Consider the following 16,860-nt stretch of genomic DNA (forward strand, 5'->3'; position numbering starts at 1 on the left):
AATATATTCAATTAACTAATTTTAGTAGATATTACCTTCACTCTACATTAATAGATTAATAGCAAAGTCCTTCCCCAAATTTGTTGTCTATATTTTGAAACATGCATTAAAATAGTGATAAGAATTTCCTATAGCTATGCTAATGGGTTTATATGCTGATATATGACATGACACAATTTCAACTACGTCTAAAAGTACCACAAATATATAATAAAAGATCACAAAGTCTGAAGAAGGGTCTCGACCCAAAACGTCACCAATCCATGTTCTCCAGGGATGCTGCCTGACCTGCTGGGTTACTCCAGAACTTTGTATCCTTTTGTGTATTTACCAGTATCTGCAGTTCTCAGTTTCTATATAATTAAAAAATATCAGTTTTCAGCTTCTTGCTTCCGAGTCTGGAAGTTGTGAACTAAAATGCTACGTGAATTAAGTGTATAGTTTTTGCTAGCGACCCATTGTTATTTTGTCAGTGGAGCTACTTTTAGGTTGATGTATAACCTGGTTAATACTACAGGACCAAGTAAAAACAGACAATGCTGGAAATACTGTGAGGATAATGCAGCAACTATCGATGAGTAGATGTAACACTAAGATCACCAACCGTTTATCTTTTCTGATGAGAGATCCTGAACCTGAAATGAACCATGTTTAGCCCTCTGTTGATGTATTGTAAAAACTATTGAGGAATTCAGGAACAACGTCTTCACTCGAATGTATGACGAAAACATAAAACTTGCTACCATTAGTTAACATGGATATCCTCGTGTAAGGGGAGAGGGTGAAGAACATGAGGGAGAGAGGAATAGAAAGCTGGGATGACAGGGTGAGATAAAAATGGTGCACTGCATAAGCACTGATATATATACTCTGAAAATGTTCATTTGTACCTTATGCTTGACAGGAAGACCAAGACTCGTCGGCAGCTGGAAGAGACTTGGTTCGAGAACTTGTGCACAGTTTCTTAATTGATCTCTGTTGCTCTCTTAAATATGGCATCAATTTTTATGATTCTAGTCTGGGCACAGTGAAAAGGTAAGAATCCTGCTGGTAGCTTCATGTCAAATTCACTCCATACTTCATATTTTCAGTTGGAACATATATTAGGAAAATGTGCTCGCCACAAATCAGCTAACTAAATCATACTCATAAATATAATCATATATAATTCATGAGTTCATTTTAGAGGTTAATTGATGTTTGTTCCATGATACCAAAAAAGGATTTCCCTTCTAACCTCTGGGCCTCAAACTCAGAATTTCCAGCACTAGTTTTTAAAATGGGCTTTGAGCGACAACTAACAATTGGATATGAGAGGTGATTTCACTGAAACAGATATGATGCTGATGGGGGCATGAAAGGGTAAATGTTGAATATTTTCACTAGAGGGAGACTCTCCAATGATGAACATAGCTGCAAGATTAGGTAGTTATTTAAAACTAAGGTGTATGGGACTCTTGCAGACGGTGGTGAATCTCAGTAGGGTAGTGGAGACATCAATAGTGTGTTGGTAATCAAACAGAAAACATCTGGATCAAACTGTAATTAGGCAATACTCCCCTCTCTGTTTGTGTATTGCGTTAGAGCCTTTTGCTGAGTCCGTCAGGACGTTTACAGGTATAAAAGGTGATAAACTCAGGTGGCGAAAACATTCAACTCAAAGGTTCCCTGAGCATGGGCAATCTCATCATCTTTTGTTCAGATTTCCTCTAGGTTGGAAGATTGATTTACATCCACAACCACTTCAAACTGGTTTTCAGATTAAACCAGTCAATTGCGGCACGGTGGCACAGCAGTAGAGTTGCTGTCTTACAGCGCCAGAGACCTGGGTTCGATCCTGACAGAGTTTGTACATTCTTCCCGTGACCGCGTGGGTTTTCTCCGGGTGCTCTAGTTTTGTCCCACACTCCAAAGACGTAAGGGTTTGTAGGTTGATTGGCTTCAGTAATAATTGTAAGTTGTCCCTTGTGTGTAAGATAGTGTCGGTGTACGGATCATTGATCAGGGCGGACTGTGGGCCGAAGAGCCTATTTCCACGCTGTATCTCTAAACTAAACTAAAATTAATCACAGCAAAAGCCAGCCCATGTTCTTTGGCAGCTGGTCCGTCTAACCCGTTGCCCCTCACAGGTCCAAGGTGGCTGGGTGTTAATGTCAGCGTGTCTGTAGCTGACACTGCACTGTTTTGCAATGCCTGTTATCCATGCCCCTTTGCATCTTATCTGGAGCTCAAAAATAGTTTGGATTTGCAGAACCTCAGTGAACAAATCTCGAGAAAAGTGGGGAAAATTTTACCCAACTTGGCCCTACTTGTGATAGCTGTCTTCGTGTATGATTGCATCAAGTTGTGCATGAATCTGGGGTATACAAACACAGGGGTCGCTTCTGTTCCTGATCTTGCCAAGCTTGGGTCTGGCCATGTGTCAAAATATTTTTTTCATTTCAACTATGACACTACTCCCTAGCGTTTGAGGCTCATTGAGGAGGCGCTGTGAACTGTTTGCGTGCTACTGTATGTTTCATTTTTTTTCCTTAGTACCTAATCAGATGTACAGCACTTTGGTCAACGTGGGTTGTTTTTAAATGTGCTATACAAATAAAATTGACTTGTCTTGACTTGACTTGACATCACATGTCCTGCCTAAAGCACTTTATCAAGAAGGAACACTTAAACACAAATCAGTCAGGTAGTGGTCTGCACAAAATGTCGTTATAATTGTGATTACATCTGCAGGGGAGGGAACGTGGTGCTTCTGAGGTTCCTGCTGGGCTTAAAAACAGCCACCGAAGATGAACTCGTGGCTGACCTCATGGTGAACATCCTCGATGTGTGTCCGGATTTATTAAACCGATTCTTCAAAGAAACGCAGTATTCTTTTGTCCCCAGACTTAAGACAGCCTGGCTAGACAATATGAAACTACTCCGAAAGGTAGGAAACAAATCATTTCCACAGACTTTTCAAATTTGGTTTGGTTCTGAATAGTTCATTTCGAAGGTAAATGCTGTCAGTGATTAGAAATGTTGTGATAGGCATGAAAATTCGGGGAAAGCTTCAGTTAAATTGATTTAGCAAAGATTCGCATAAACAGAGAACATTTAAAATGAAGACTGTCAACTAATTAATGCAAAAAAATTAATTTCAAATAGAAATAGCACAATTCTCTATAGTTGATAGAATGTCAAAGTAACTTTGTCAAAAGTTGATTTTGCATTTTCTCTGCAGCCGTAATACTATAAACCACATTCTGCTTTTTTCCCTCTTTTGCGCCATCTTGATGTATGTTTGTATGGTATGATATGCTGGGATGGAATGCAAAATAAAGTTTTTCACTATCTCGGTGTATATGACAATAATAAAAGTACCTAACCCAAAGGGGGGAAGATTCTTATTATGGCTCATAAAATCAAAATTACTCTCATAATTGTAAACAAAAAAGCTTCTGTACATTCTAATAATAAACTTTTTCTCTAAGCGAGGATCACGGGTACTAACATTCTATTTGCATGTTAAACTTTCATTCCAGATTTATGAAGCACAGCCAGAGGTTTCCAAGGCTTTCAAGACAAAGGAATACATCCCAGTTTCTCGCCTCCTGTCTATGGTGATGGTCACGACAGTACCTCCAGTGGCAACTAAAGCCATGTTTATTCAGGGAATCAGTGTAAGAAAAAACGTATTTAATAATTGTTTGACCATTATTCCACTCTGAAGAATAATTGTTCTGTCAGCATTCAAATTACTACCTGCAGCCATTTTATTTCCTATCAAGGCTAATTCGAACTATGCCTCAGTTGGTAACTTGGTGTTTACTGAATTTACTCTTAGCAGTGTACACCTATTAGCAGGTACTGGCCTTGTGACTTGCTGGTTGATCTTGCAAACAAAAATCAGAAACACTAAAGCTGTGCCACTATGAATTGGAAAACATCACTTTCCAGGCAATTTCCTGCAGAAGCAGCTATTGAATGTAACGTACTGGCAACTTTTTGGATTCTCCAATATCTGGGAATGTCCTTTATTCAGTCTGTTGGCAATTATCCCGCATGGGTTCCAGGGAGATCTAGATAACTGGATAGAAAATTGACTTCATGGAAGCCAATCACAGAGGGTGATGGTGGAAGGTTGTTTTTCATTCTGGAGGCCTGTGACTAGTGGGTGCTTCAGGTATCTGTGCTTTAAGACTACATTAACTAACTATTGATAATTAAAACTATCCTTCCACTGTAGTAGTCAATTTTAAATATAAAATAAAGATAGATTCTGAAGGTTTGTTGGATTGAGTCTTCAACCAACTAAAAATTTTAATGTTTGTTTCAGTACATATGACAATAAAATACATCCAATGTGGAGAGGATGTTTCCACTAGTGATAGAATCTAGGACTAGTGGTCATAGCCTCTGAATTAAAGGATGCTCCTTTAAGAAGGAGATTAGGAGGAATTTCTTTTGTCAGAGAGGGTGGTGAATCTATGGAATTGCTTTACAACAGATGACTGGAGGCTGTCAATGGATATTTTTATGGTAGAGACAGATAGAGTCTTGATCAGTACGGGTGTCAGGGGTTATGGGGAGAAGGCAGGAAATGGGGTTAGGAGGGAGAGATAGATCACCCATGATTGAATGGCGGAGCTTGATGGGCCAAAAAGCCTAATCCTGCTCTTGTCACTTATGACCTGATGAACACTCTTGACTCTCCTGACTCAGTTTTTCGCTGACTTATGAATCGCACAATAGCAGTTCCTTTCAGAATATTTATAGTGAGTCTTCTGGAGAATATTAATTTAAATTCTGTATTTTGCTGTTATGTTTAATTTATATTCATCAGCTTTTAAACTGAAATGCAAACCATTTACTTTTTTCAATCAATATACAAAATTAAACAAGTTGTTTTTCTTTACTTGCAGTTCGCAAATAAAGTAGTTCAACAGAGTACATTCTCTCTGCTGGCATTTGTTCTGAAGAGGGCACTGAAGAATATTGAGCATTGTCTGAATGAGGAAGTGTGGCAATACTCTGAAATTTACAATCCCAACACAATGGAGGACTTTACACAGCAGTTCAGAGAGAACCTCAGCAAGGTACCAAGAACGGCATGCACACCAGCCAAATCGCCTCGCCTGGATGAGATATTGTTATAACGTACAATTATATAAAACAGAAAATACTGCACTTTTTTTGACACAACTGAATGGTGAAGAAAGGCAGAAGTAAAAGAGTGATGTTGAATTTTAGTGTAACCTGTGGTAATCAAAACTTGTACATGTTGCAAGGAGATACACAATGGTGGAGAGAGACATGTATTAGGAAGGAACCTCCAGAAAATAGAAATAAGTTCAAAGACTTCAACTGGAGTGTCGGATGGAGGAAAAACAACTGCATTGAAGGCCAGACTCAGAGACTGGAAAAATTGGACAGCGGCTTGAGACAGACAGAAACATTAGATATAGGATACCTGCAGATGGATTAGAAGGTGCACATTTTAAATTAATTGAAATAAGATTCACAAATCTACTATAGAGTCTTCCTCCACTGTAGACGAGTTAGGTTGGAAATAATGGGGATGTGGGTGAACAGAGAGCAGGCTGCAAGCAGAAGGTTTTGAGTGAAGTTGGAGGTATCAGGTGAAGATGTTGGGGGATTTGGTCAACCGAGAGGCTTTGGGTGAGTACTGGATGGTATTCCACTAAGAAAGGCATCAGAGAAATCAATTATAAAGAAGAACAAATGTGAGTAAAATGCCGTTCGAGGAAAGTTGACATTCACATTGGTTGCAATAATGGGAAAGTGAACTGCCAACTCAGGATGTTAATTTGAATTTTAATCAACTGAAAACTCCTATTTCGTCTTAGTGAGAAATTAATTTGGAGTTGTCTGGTAATGGGCAAAGAAACTTTATCCAAGGAAAGATTGGTTTGTTTTTTGCTGTATAATGAGTGTTGGGAACTAGCACTGATCAGCATCCACCAAGCTTTAATAATCATTGGCTTGGCCATAGGAAATGAATTAGTTTGAAGAGGGATGTAAATAATATGCACAATGTATGATCAGAGAAATAAAACTGATTAAATGGCATATATCGTAACGCTTGCACACTATTTTAGAAGTGCAAATGGCTTTTGGTGAAACATAATTATATGTACATAATTACATGAAATTGCCAACAAAGGGCGGCACGGTAGCGCAGCGGTAGAGTTGCTGCTTTACAGCGAATGCAGCGCCGGAGACTCAGGTTCGATCCTGACTACGGGTGCTGCACTGTAAGGAGTTTGTACGTTCTCCCCGTGACCTGCGTGGGTTTTCTCCGAGATCTTCGGTTTCCTCCCACACTCCAAAGACGTACAGATATGTAGGTTAATTGGCTGGGTAAATGTAAAAAATTGTCCCTAGTGGGTGTAGGATAATGTTAATGTACGGGGATCACTGGGTGGCCCGGACTTGGAGGGCCGAAAAGGCCTGTTTCCGGCTGTATATATATGATATGATATAAGAAAATAACTGCAGATGCTGGTACAAATCGATTTATTCACAAAATGCTGGAGTAACTCAGCGGGTCAGGCAGCATCTCGGGAGAGAAGGAATGGGTGACGTTTCGGGTCGAGACCCTTCATATGATATGATATGCTTTATATTGATATCTGCATATAGTATTGAAGCTGCCCTTCAAAACCAAAACATTCTAATCTCGTATTCAGGATAAAAGTTGTCAGATCAAATTTAGTCATTGTTATAATTAGTGAAACAGTTATTTAATGCGCAGAATACTAAATTACATTGAAATTTGCATTTCCAAAAAAAATCCAAAGAAACAACTGCTTGACATTTTATTTTAATGCCTTCCCTCTTTTTAACACAGCATTTGCCAGACATGAATAGCATTGTAGCAACATGGCAATCACTTTTTAAAAATGAAGATAAAGATGGAAAGCAAGAAGATGAAAACGACAAAGAAATCGACTGTGCTGTCATGGAGACCTCCAATGTTACAGAAGATCATGGTACCATATTTTCTTGGAATGGGAAGGGAGAGGAAATGCCTTGTGTGGATTAAATTAAAAAATTATCAATAGGCTATAACTGCTAGCAAACAAAACTGCATGTCAGTGATGCAGACCATCATTTACTTTAATGATTTAGATGACACTGTGGTTAACATTGTTAGTAAATCTGCAGATGACGCCCAAATGTTGTGGTATTGTAGACAGTGTGGAAGGATATCTAGGTTTACAGCAGGATCTGGATCAGTTGAGAAGGTGGGCCAAGGAATGGCAAATGGAATTTAAGTGTGAGGTATTGCATTTTTGTATGTCAAACCAGGGCAGGGCTTGCACAGTAAATGGTAGGGGCCTGAAGAGTGTTTTGGAACAGGGATCATGAGTACTCTCAAAACATCGGTTAGGGGAAGCAGCTTGTGAGCCTGCATAATAGGGAGAGCCTGGATAGGCTAGGACTTTTTTTTCTTTGGCACGTAGGAGGCTGAGGGGTGACTTTATTGTAGACAAAATCATGAGGGGCATGGATAGAGTGAATATCAGGTTTTTTTTCTCCAGAGGAAAGGATTTCTAAAACTATCTGGGAAAGATTTAAGAGGGACCCCGGGGACAACTTTTTCACAGAGGAACGAACTGCCTGAGGAAGCTATGGAAGCAAATACAATTACAACTTTCAAAAGATATTTGAATAGCTATGTGGCTAGGAAGAACGGAGAGATATGGGCCAAATGCGGGCAAATTTGACTAGCCTAGAATGCCAACTTGGTTGACATAGACAAGTTGGGCCAAAGAGCCTGTTTCCATACTGCTCATTAACTCTATGACCATCATTATTAAGAGGCAAAAATGTCACTAACGTGGGAGAAATGAGATTCTATTTTTGTGTATCACTAAAAGATACAATGCATTGCTCCCTCTTATCTCATGGTTTACATTCGTTTAAAAATGTATTGCCCATTAACTTTGCCGAAGGTTAAGTTCCCCTTTAACAATATGAAAACTGTTAATGACGGCCACTCAGTTTCTCATGCCTATAAAAACAATGTAGTGTTATTCCTTCAGACTTTGCATTATTAGAGGTCTTTTTAAATTGAATTGAAAATACTGACCAAAAATACCGAGGAGGGGAAGAGAGAAATAAAGGAGGGTGGGAGAGGGGGGAGGTGTAGTTAACATTATTCATCTACAATTAGAGAATTTAAACTACCCAAACGAAATATGAAGTGCTGTTCCTCTAATTTGCATGGCTTCATTTTGGGAATGGAGGACATCCAGAATAGAAAGATCAGTATGGGAGTGGGAAGGGGAGTTAAAATGGTTAGCAACCAGGAGATCCAGTGGCCCTCCGCAGACTGAGTACAAGTGTTCGGCAAACCGGTCGCCAAGATCTAATACCAAGTCTATACTTGGTCTCGCCAATGTAACGGCCATATCGGGAACACCAAATACAGTAGATCAGGTTAGAGAAGGTGCACATGAACCTCTGTCTCGCGTGGCAAGACTGTCAGGGACCCAAGATGAATGTGATGGAGGAGGTATTATTATTCAGAGAAAAAATCTTAATAAATCATAGTTATGAATTGTCTCCCTTCCACAAGTTAGGGCATAATTGAGGGTTTAGGTTTTCTGCATGTTTTCATTCGCCATGCTTTTTATTCAATCTTCCCTTTATAACTTCTATTTTAAAAAAATCTTAGGTTCTGATTGTCCCACTGGCAGTAGCACAAATTAGTCAATTAAAATTGTGCTTACATTGAGTTTGTAAGATTGTGCTTGCATGGAGTGCAACAGTAGTGCTGCTGCCTTTCAGCGCCAGAGACCCGGGTTCGATCCTGACTATGGGTGCTGTCAGTATAGAGTTGGTACGTTCTCCCTCTGGACTGCGTGGGTTTTCTCCAGGTGCTCCAATTTCCTCCCACATTCCAACGACGTGCAGGTTTGTAGGTTAATTGGCTTCTATAAATTGTCCCTAGGGTGTAGGATAGAACTCGTGTATGTGTGATCGTTGGTCGGCGTGGACTCGGTGGGCTGTGCTCAATCTCTAAACTAAACTAATATAAAAATGGCAGCAATGATGAAATTGGATTATTTGAATTTTGATAAATTTCAATCATGATTTTTAATCCTGGATATTTTTAATATATCCTTTATTAATTTGAATCTTAATTTTTTTTGGTATTATTAAACATTGGATTTGTACATTTAATTTAGTTTGTTTTATCTTGGTAAAGCTTGACTCATCTCTTTTTAGGTGGCGATGATGCTAAGAGCACTATTGTAAAGGCAATGGTGCTCCATATTATGTGTCTGTACCAGAAAGTGGTCCCTCATGTGGTTTCACAATGTGCATTTGATTTCAGTAAATTACTTAAAGGTAAGCATTCTGCTGCTTCAAAGGTACAGAGTTTCTGGACATATTAGGTAATAAACAGCTGTCACTTGGAAAAAAATAATTTAATTAGATGCAAATTAGATATATTTTCTCACTACATTTTATCATTCATAGAAACTTGTCTGTTCTTGCATAAAAAACAGCTGCAGGTAATCATTCAGTGTGAAGATGTGAAATAGGATTTGTTTTATTCTTGCACGGAAGATAGACATCACCAGCCAGGTCAGGATTTATGCTCATCCCTAATTGCTCTGGAAGGTGCTGGTGACATACTTTCTTCATTCACAGCATCCTGTTATGAAGGAACTTCCATTGCTGTTAATTATGGAGATGCAGGGTTTCACCATTGCACCAGAGGGCACATAATGTAAAATGTGTTTGATTTTCAGAAGAAAGTGATGTACAGTAAATTATAATTCTTGGTATTGTTACTATTTCCTTAACTGGGTGATTCCAAATATATATTCTAGCCATGAGCTTCGTGCAATAGTTTTTTTTTATTTTCTTGTTTTAATTGTAGAATGCATTCCTTTGAAGCACACACAATAGCAGTTAACTTGAGTATTTAACAGTGAGTTTAACAGACATTTTTAAAGGTCAGTATGTTGTTGAGCTATATAATTCTAAGGGCTAATAAAGAAGAGACTATAAATTCTGAAAAGTAAGAAAAAAACATTAATTCTGACTGTTTTATATCATATGCATAAGGATAGAATAATACTGGATTAATCAGGTAAATTTTAGAAAAATCAAGTCAATGTAATCAGTTTTGCACTGTAGCATCTTGCTCCATGGTACTATTTATTTTTCTGACTTTCCATCGGTTGAAATTACTTTGGGCAGCTAGGCTACTTAATACTGTGAGCAGACACAAAATGCTGGAGTAACTTTGCGGGACAGGCAGCATCTCTGGAGAGAAGAAATGGGCCACATTTCAGGTCGAGACCCTTCTTCAGGCATGAAACATCACCTATTCCTTCTCTCCAGAGAGGCTGCCTGTCCCGCTGAGTTACTCCAGCATTTTGTATCTACCTTCGATTTAAACCAGCATCTGCAGTTCTTTCCTCCACATACTTAATACTGTCACTGACTTTACAAAATACTTCATTTCCCCAGTAAAGCATATCTTTTATTATTCATTCATTTTTGAGATCTGGGTATCACTGACAAGATCAGTATTTATTGTCCACCTCTGACCGCGAGCTGCCTTCTAGGACGGCTATTCGGTAGGAGGTTCCAATGACGAAGGACCAGTAATATATTTCCAAATCAGGGTGGTGCCACACTTGTAATAGAACCTGCAGATGCAGGTGTTCTCATCCACCTAAACCCTTTGTCCTTGGTAGTAGAGGTTGTGGGGTTTGGTTGGGATTGTTACAGTACCCCATGGGTATATTATCTGAATGTGTTTTGTAGATGATGCACACTGCAGCCACTGCACACTGGTAGTGGAGGGAATGAACATTTATGGTGATAAAATGCTAATCAAATGGACAGCTTTATCATGGATAATTGAGCACTAATTATCCAAATATAATTGTCTTTTAAGTTTTCACTATACCTCTTGTTCATATTCAGCAAAGCAAAATTTGAGGTAGTGTTGGTCATCATTTTTCTTTGTTCTAGTCCTTTTTGAGAACTGGTTAGAATATGTGGGCAGGTAACATATTATTAAATGCTTGGCTGGATAAACACAAGGATAAAGGAAATAAATAAGTTTATGTTCATCAGGTCATATTTAGAGAGGTGGGTTTGCTCGTGTCTGAATGATAATACTGGGTTTCTCCCTAATGGGGTGTTCAACTCCTATGTTTCAGGCATTGTGAGTGAAAAGGGGGTGAAAGAAGAAGTTGCTCCAGTCCTACAGCACTGCATCCTGCAGCTGGCTCTGGAGCTGCCTTCCAATAAGTTTGCATGGTTCAGATTTCAGGTACAATCTTATTTTGGAATTGTTTACTGTCATTTTTTCAATAGAAATAGCATTTTCGATAAGCAGCTGTGGTAGCGTATTTTCAGAAAACTTCAGAATTAAATCACCTCAAGTCCGCATTAATTTGCAAGTGACATTTGTATTTATCCCAATAAGTAATCTTATTACAGGTACCCATTGATTTTCCAGCACCCTTGGTTCCAGAGCCTTGCCGGATTATCCAACAGAGGTCACATAATAATACTTCAACAATACACCTCTGACCCTTCCCATGTCTCTAAAGCACCGTGGACTGCTAGAAAGTTAAATGAAAAAAAAACAATTAACAGAGAAGTAAACAATGAACTATTTCAGGAAAGAGGTACGCCTTGGCCTGAAAGAGCGTGCGCCAAACGTAATTCTCTTGTAATTTTGCCCGGATTAAAGGAGGTTAAAGGATGGCAGAACATCGGTGGTGGACCTGTATTATCATTATTGGTATCTCAGTTTACAACAGTGGCTGCACTGTAGAAGTAGTTCATTTGTTGCAAAATGTTTTGGGGCATGCTGCTGTCATTGCAAAGTGCAATGTAAATAGATATCTTCTTTATTCACGTGCATGTTCAAGTCTCAGCCAGAGACTTGAGCGCAAGCACTAAATCAACATTTTGTGATAATATTAATAAATACCACATTGTTAGAGATGCTGTTCTATTTGGTGCTATAAAATTCAACTCATGTAGAATATTTTGGTCTGATTGGGTAGAATACAAGGCCGCTGTCCAGTTCAGCTGCTGATTAGTGCTTATTTGTTTGTAGGATATCACAAACCCTGAGAAAAGCAGTGGGGAAAAGTCAGTATTTTATTTGCTACTTAAAATGTACGTGACTTGTAAGAGCTCTCATCTGCAAACATCAACCAAACAACTTATTATCAAGGTAAGTTAATGATTTTTTTTATTGCCGTTAGATCTGATCATTTTAACAATTTTGATGCATGCTATTAGTTTTCAGATAATAATTGTGAATACATTAAAAGCCAAACTATGTGGGGAATCTGAAACAAAAATAGAGAATGCCCAGACACGTTTGGCGGGTTAGGTATCATGGGTAGAGTCGGAACAAGCTAGCATTTCAGGTAAATGATCCTTCATCATAACCGACTGCCAGTATGAAACGTTAACTCACTCCAAACGTGCTGTTTGCCCAGTTAGCATTTTTCTACCTTTTACTCTATTTCTGAATTCATCATTAGTTTATGATTTTTATGTAATATTCTGTGTGATGCTGAGTATTTAAAAAGCTTGCAGGCACATAGGCAGTTATTGTTGGGTTTGAATTAAATAGCAATGTCCGTCTGATTAATTTACTGGTTGTACCCTCCGACCGAGACCGCGCCGACCTTCGATCCCCGTACACTAATACTATCCTACACACGAGGGACACATTTTTTTTTACCGAAGCCAATTAACCTACAAATCTGCATATCTTTGGGGTGTGGGAGGAAACTGGAGCACCCGGAGAAAACCCACGCAGTCATAGAGAGAACATACAAACTCTGTACAGACTGCCCCCCCCCCCCCCCCCCCGTAGTCAGGATTGAATCCGGGTCTCTGGCGCTGTAAGGCAGCAACTCTACGGCAAGATTCTTGTTCTAAATTTAACATCGCCAACTTGGATAGCTCCAGGAGTCCCTTTTATATACCCCCCTCAATATGTGGCTTTTAAACATATTTTATTCTGCCTAGGTTTTAAAAGACACTGGAATTTTTGAATACACTTGGAACGAACTAGAATTTTGGATGAAAGGTCTTCATTCTGTTTCTGAATCGGAACAAGAAATTGTCATTCAGTTTCTTGAAAGGGTAAGTATAATGAAGACAATGTTCATGTGTCTTGTACACCATCTAAGCTCACAGTGATGCTATTTATCTTTCTAGCTCTCAGTCAGTTCCCTTAAGCAGTCAGTCTAAATCCAGTAATTTACTGGGAAAGATAATTTTGGTGAAGTGATTTATGAGCATTTATATGTCTCAATGCTCCTTAATGCTCAAGGACTGTAATGGTTGGATCATTTGCTTTTAAGAATTCATTCAGTGTCAACATTGGCTCAGATGGTGCTTCTGCCTCGCATGTTACATGGGTCATGTGCTACGCAGTGACATGGGGGATTATGTGATGTTGTAACAAATTTCATTGGAAATAGATACTTTAAGATTGCTCCATTAATGACCTGGATAATTTAATCTGTTTTGCAATTGCTCAAATTATTTGATTGTGAAAACATTGAATTAAAATCAAAGTTGATGCATCCAGTTTGGGCAGTTATTGCCCCTCTCCTGCTGCGGATAAACAGATAACTTAGTCCTCGAGTCATACAGCGTGGAAACAGACTCTTCCGCCCACGCTGACCACATGTCCCATCTACACTAGTCCCAGCTGCCTGCGTTTGGCCAATATCCCCCTAAACCTGTCCTATCAATGTACCTGTCTAAATGTTTCTTAAAAGTTGCGATAGCACTTGCCGCAAGTACCTCCTCCGGCAGCTCGTTCCATACACCCACCACCCTTTGTGTGAAGAAGTTACTCCTCTGGTTCCCATTAGATCTTTTCACCCCCTCTCAAACCTATGTCCTCTGATTCTCGATTCCCCTTCTATAGGTAAGTCCGTCTACCCGATCTATTTCTTCTCATGACATTGTGCACCTATATAACATCACCCCTCATCCACCTGCGCTCCATGGAATAGAGTACAAGTTTGCTCAAATTCTCCCAATGGCTTGTGGGAGAGAAAAATTCCAAATTGACAATCCATGTTTCTGATTCACCTTTTTTTACATGAAGTCAGTCCAGATTTGACTGAATGAAAACTTTTATTTCTAAAATGACATAGTGTCAATATTATTAAGAGTAAAGGTATGAATCTTCTTTTCTGCATCCGCTGATCTCCTCTGGTTTCTTCCTCTATAACTGAGGGGAAACCATAACTGACTTGATCTCAGCAATTGGTGCTTTTGGATTATGCAGCTCTTGCATCTCTGCTTTAACAGCAACCGCATAACCATCAGCTAGTTTTATTACCCAGGGATACCCACACACTAGGACTAAGATCATAAACTGAGCAGAGCAGAGAGACAATCAGTAGACCACCTCTTTGCGAGAGCCGCATGCTAATGCGATAACATATGGTATCTTTGTGCAAGTCATTGAATAACATCATGAGACATTCATCATTTAACATCTTTGAACCAGATGCATCTAACAGGTTGCTTGGTTAGTATAACCTATGAATTTTTGGGATATGACTGAGATTTAGGTGTTATTAGACATTTATTCACAATTATTTGCCGTTGAGAAGGTGGGCCATCATATTCAATCACCTCAGCCCTTGTGGTGATCATTGTGAGGTCCTGGAAATCTTTATTGGTATCGATATTAATATGGTTTATTGTCACATGTACCGCGATTTAGTAAAGAAGTCTTTGTTTTGCATGTTATGAAGGTAAAATAAAAGCATCCATCTATGATTATCAAAAACCACACACGAGCACAAAAGGAGGTAGTGCAAAGAGAAAGGAAACAGAGTGCAGAATACAGTGTAACAATTACAGAAAAACTGCAGATACAAAAAAAGTGCAAGGTCCACAACGAGGTAAATTGGAGGGCAGAGGGGGTCAGCCCTTAGCTTGGAAGAGGTCTATCCAGGAGTCTGATAAGAGCAGAGGAGATGATGTCTTTGAATCTGGTGTGATGTGCTTTCAAGCTTTTGTATCATCTGCCCAACAAGAGAGGAAGAAGAGGAAAATGCTGGTGATTGTGTTGGCTGCTTAGCCGATGTAGCATAAAGTGTAGTTGGAATCAATGCGGGACGAGCTAGTTGGCCTTATGTACTGTGCTGCATTCACAGTGCTATAGAATTTCTTGCAGTTCTTTATGTTTAAACTAGTCAGATTTTCAATCTTCCTTGATTCAAAATTTAGCTATCACTAGACCAAGTGGACTTGTTGGGCCCAAACCTCTCCTGCATTGGTGCAGCACCCTCTCCTCCCCCACTCCCCTCCCTCCCTCCCACCCTACCCTCTTCCCCCTCCCTCCCTCCTCTCCCCTTCCCCTCCCTTCACCCCCTCCCCTCCCTCTTCCACTCCATCCCCCTCAACCCCCCTTATCCTCCCCCTTCCCTCCCTCCCTCCCCCTCCCTTCCGAGGCGATAGATTTAAATTTTAAAATGTGAATAATTTTAAGAATATAACACCGATTTCAATGAAACTTCTTCCATTAGCACCAAAGGGACGACGGTGAGTAAGGTGGGCCTAAAATTGTCATGCTAACGTTCACCGTTTTGGCTGTAGTTCAGGAACAAACAAACAAACAAATGAGAGTTTTAGTATATAGATGATGATATTCTATCATTGATACAGATAACTATTCCATACGTATGGCTTTCATTTTGTGCTTTTTCTTGTAGGTTTTGATAAAGTTAATATCAAATCCATATCCTTACACTGACAAGATTTCAGATGCAATACAAGAAGCAAATTCGCTGCAGGCAAACCTGGATGGGCAGGACTTGGATGCTGTTAGTTTGCCTATCTCTAATATTGATGGTGAGCAGGAAAAGAATAAAGAATGTTGATTCTTGTACTTTCATCTTACAAATATAGTAAGCAAAGAAAACACCAAGGGTTAATTCATTTTACAGTTCAGTGTTCCAAATAATACTGCCAGTCAAGGAACATAAATGGTGTAATTGAGATATGCCCTGCATGAAGTAGATCTGATTTTCCACTTTATGATGCACTTCAGAACTGCTTAATGGGAAATTTAAAATCCATGCACGTGATTCCCTGGCCAGCAATTTAACACTGAAAATTATAAGCAAGATTTGCTAAATTTCTCTAATCTATTTCTAGCAAGTATGGCTTATTGTAGCGAACAACCATGGTTGTTGTAGTTAACTGTTCATACACATTAAGATTGCTATTCATCCTTGTCCGTGAAACATATATTTCAGCATCAAGCCTTTCCCGGATAAATGTAACATGGTTAAATGCAGATTAGATCTTCTACTCTAATCCCAGCAGTTAATTTAATTCTAACTTTAGAAGAGTGTGATTCCTTTTTGTTAAAGGTTTGACTTTTTTTTTACAGCAGCTATTTGGGGCTTCTCACGGTAACCCTGATAATGCTATACAGAGGACCCATATTTAGCAGCAATTAGAATGTAATTTCTACAACTATTTCATAGAAAACCCATTAACTCGAAATTAAATAAACTTTTTTATAATTTTGGGAGTGCTATCTAATTTTGAGAGTGAAAAGATCCATGCAGTCAAGCATCGCAACCTGACCCAAGTCCAAGTGAATTGAACTAAACATAGCACACAAAGTAAGGAAATTTGTGTTTGGTAGATTATTTCTTTGTTGTAACAATGCTTCTTGGCAATAAATCTTATACCGTTGGAAAGCCTGTTTATTTCCCTTTTAAATGGTGCCACATTTGTAAGGAACATGCATTTGTGGGATGAGCAGCAGAGCTGAGTATGTGGGTTGCGCCCATGAAAAATCTGCCA

General features: G+C 39.2%; 1 protein-coding gene across 1 annotated transcript in view; it reads left to right on the plus strand.

The window, feature by feature from the left end:
- Positions 1-16,860, plus strand: part of urb1 (URB1 ribosome biogenesis homolog) — a 72,796-nt gene that overhangs the window by 15,418 nt on the left and 40,518 nt on the right. Inside the window, exons 8-17 of the mRNA XM_078409607.1 lie at positions 905-1,035; positions 2,734-2,929; positions 3,525-3,662; positions 4,905-5,078; positions 6,854-6,995; positions 9,241-9,363; positions 11,199-11,311; positions 12,110-12,229; positions 13,039-13,155; positions 15,756-15,894. Coding sequence (XP_078265733.1) covers positions 905-1,035; positions 2,734-2,929; positions 3,525-3,662; positions 4,905-5,078; positions 6,854-6,995; positions 9,241-9,363; positions 11,199-11,311; positions 12,110-12,229; positions 13,039-13,155; positions 15,756-15,894 — 1,393 coding nt within the window. The remainder of the gene's footprint in view (positions 1-904; positions 1,036-2,733; positions 2,930-3,524; positions 3,663-4,904; positions 5,079-6,853; positions 6,996-9,240; positions 9,364-11,198; positions 11,312-12,109; positions 12,230-13,038; positions 13,156-15,755; positions 15,895-16,860) is intronic.

This window comes from Rhinoraja longicauda, chromosome 12 (genome assembly GCF_053455715.1).
Source record: "Rhinoraja longicauda isolate Sanriku21f chromosome 12, sRhiLon1.1, whole genome shotgun sequence".
Taxonomy (NCBI): Eukaryota; Metazoa; Chordata; class Chondrichthyes; order Rajiformes; family Arhynchobatidae; genus Rhinoraja; species Rhinoraja longicauda.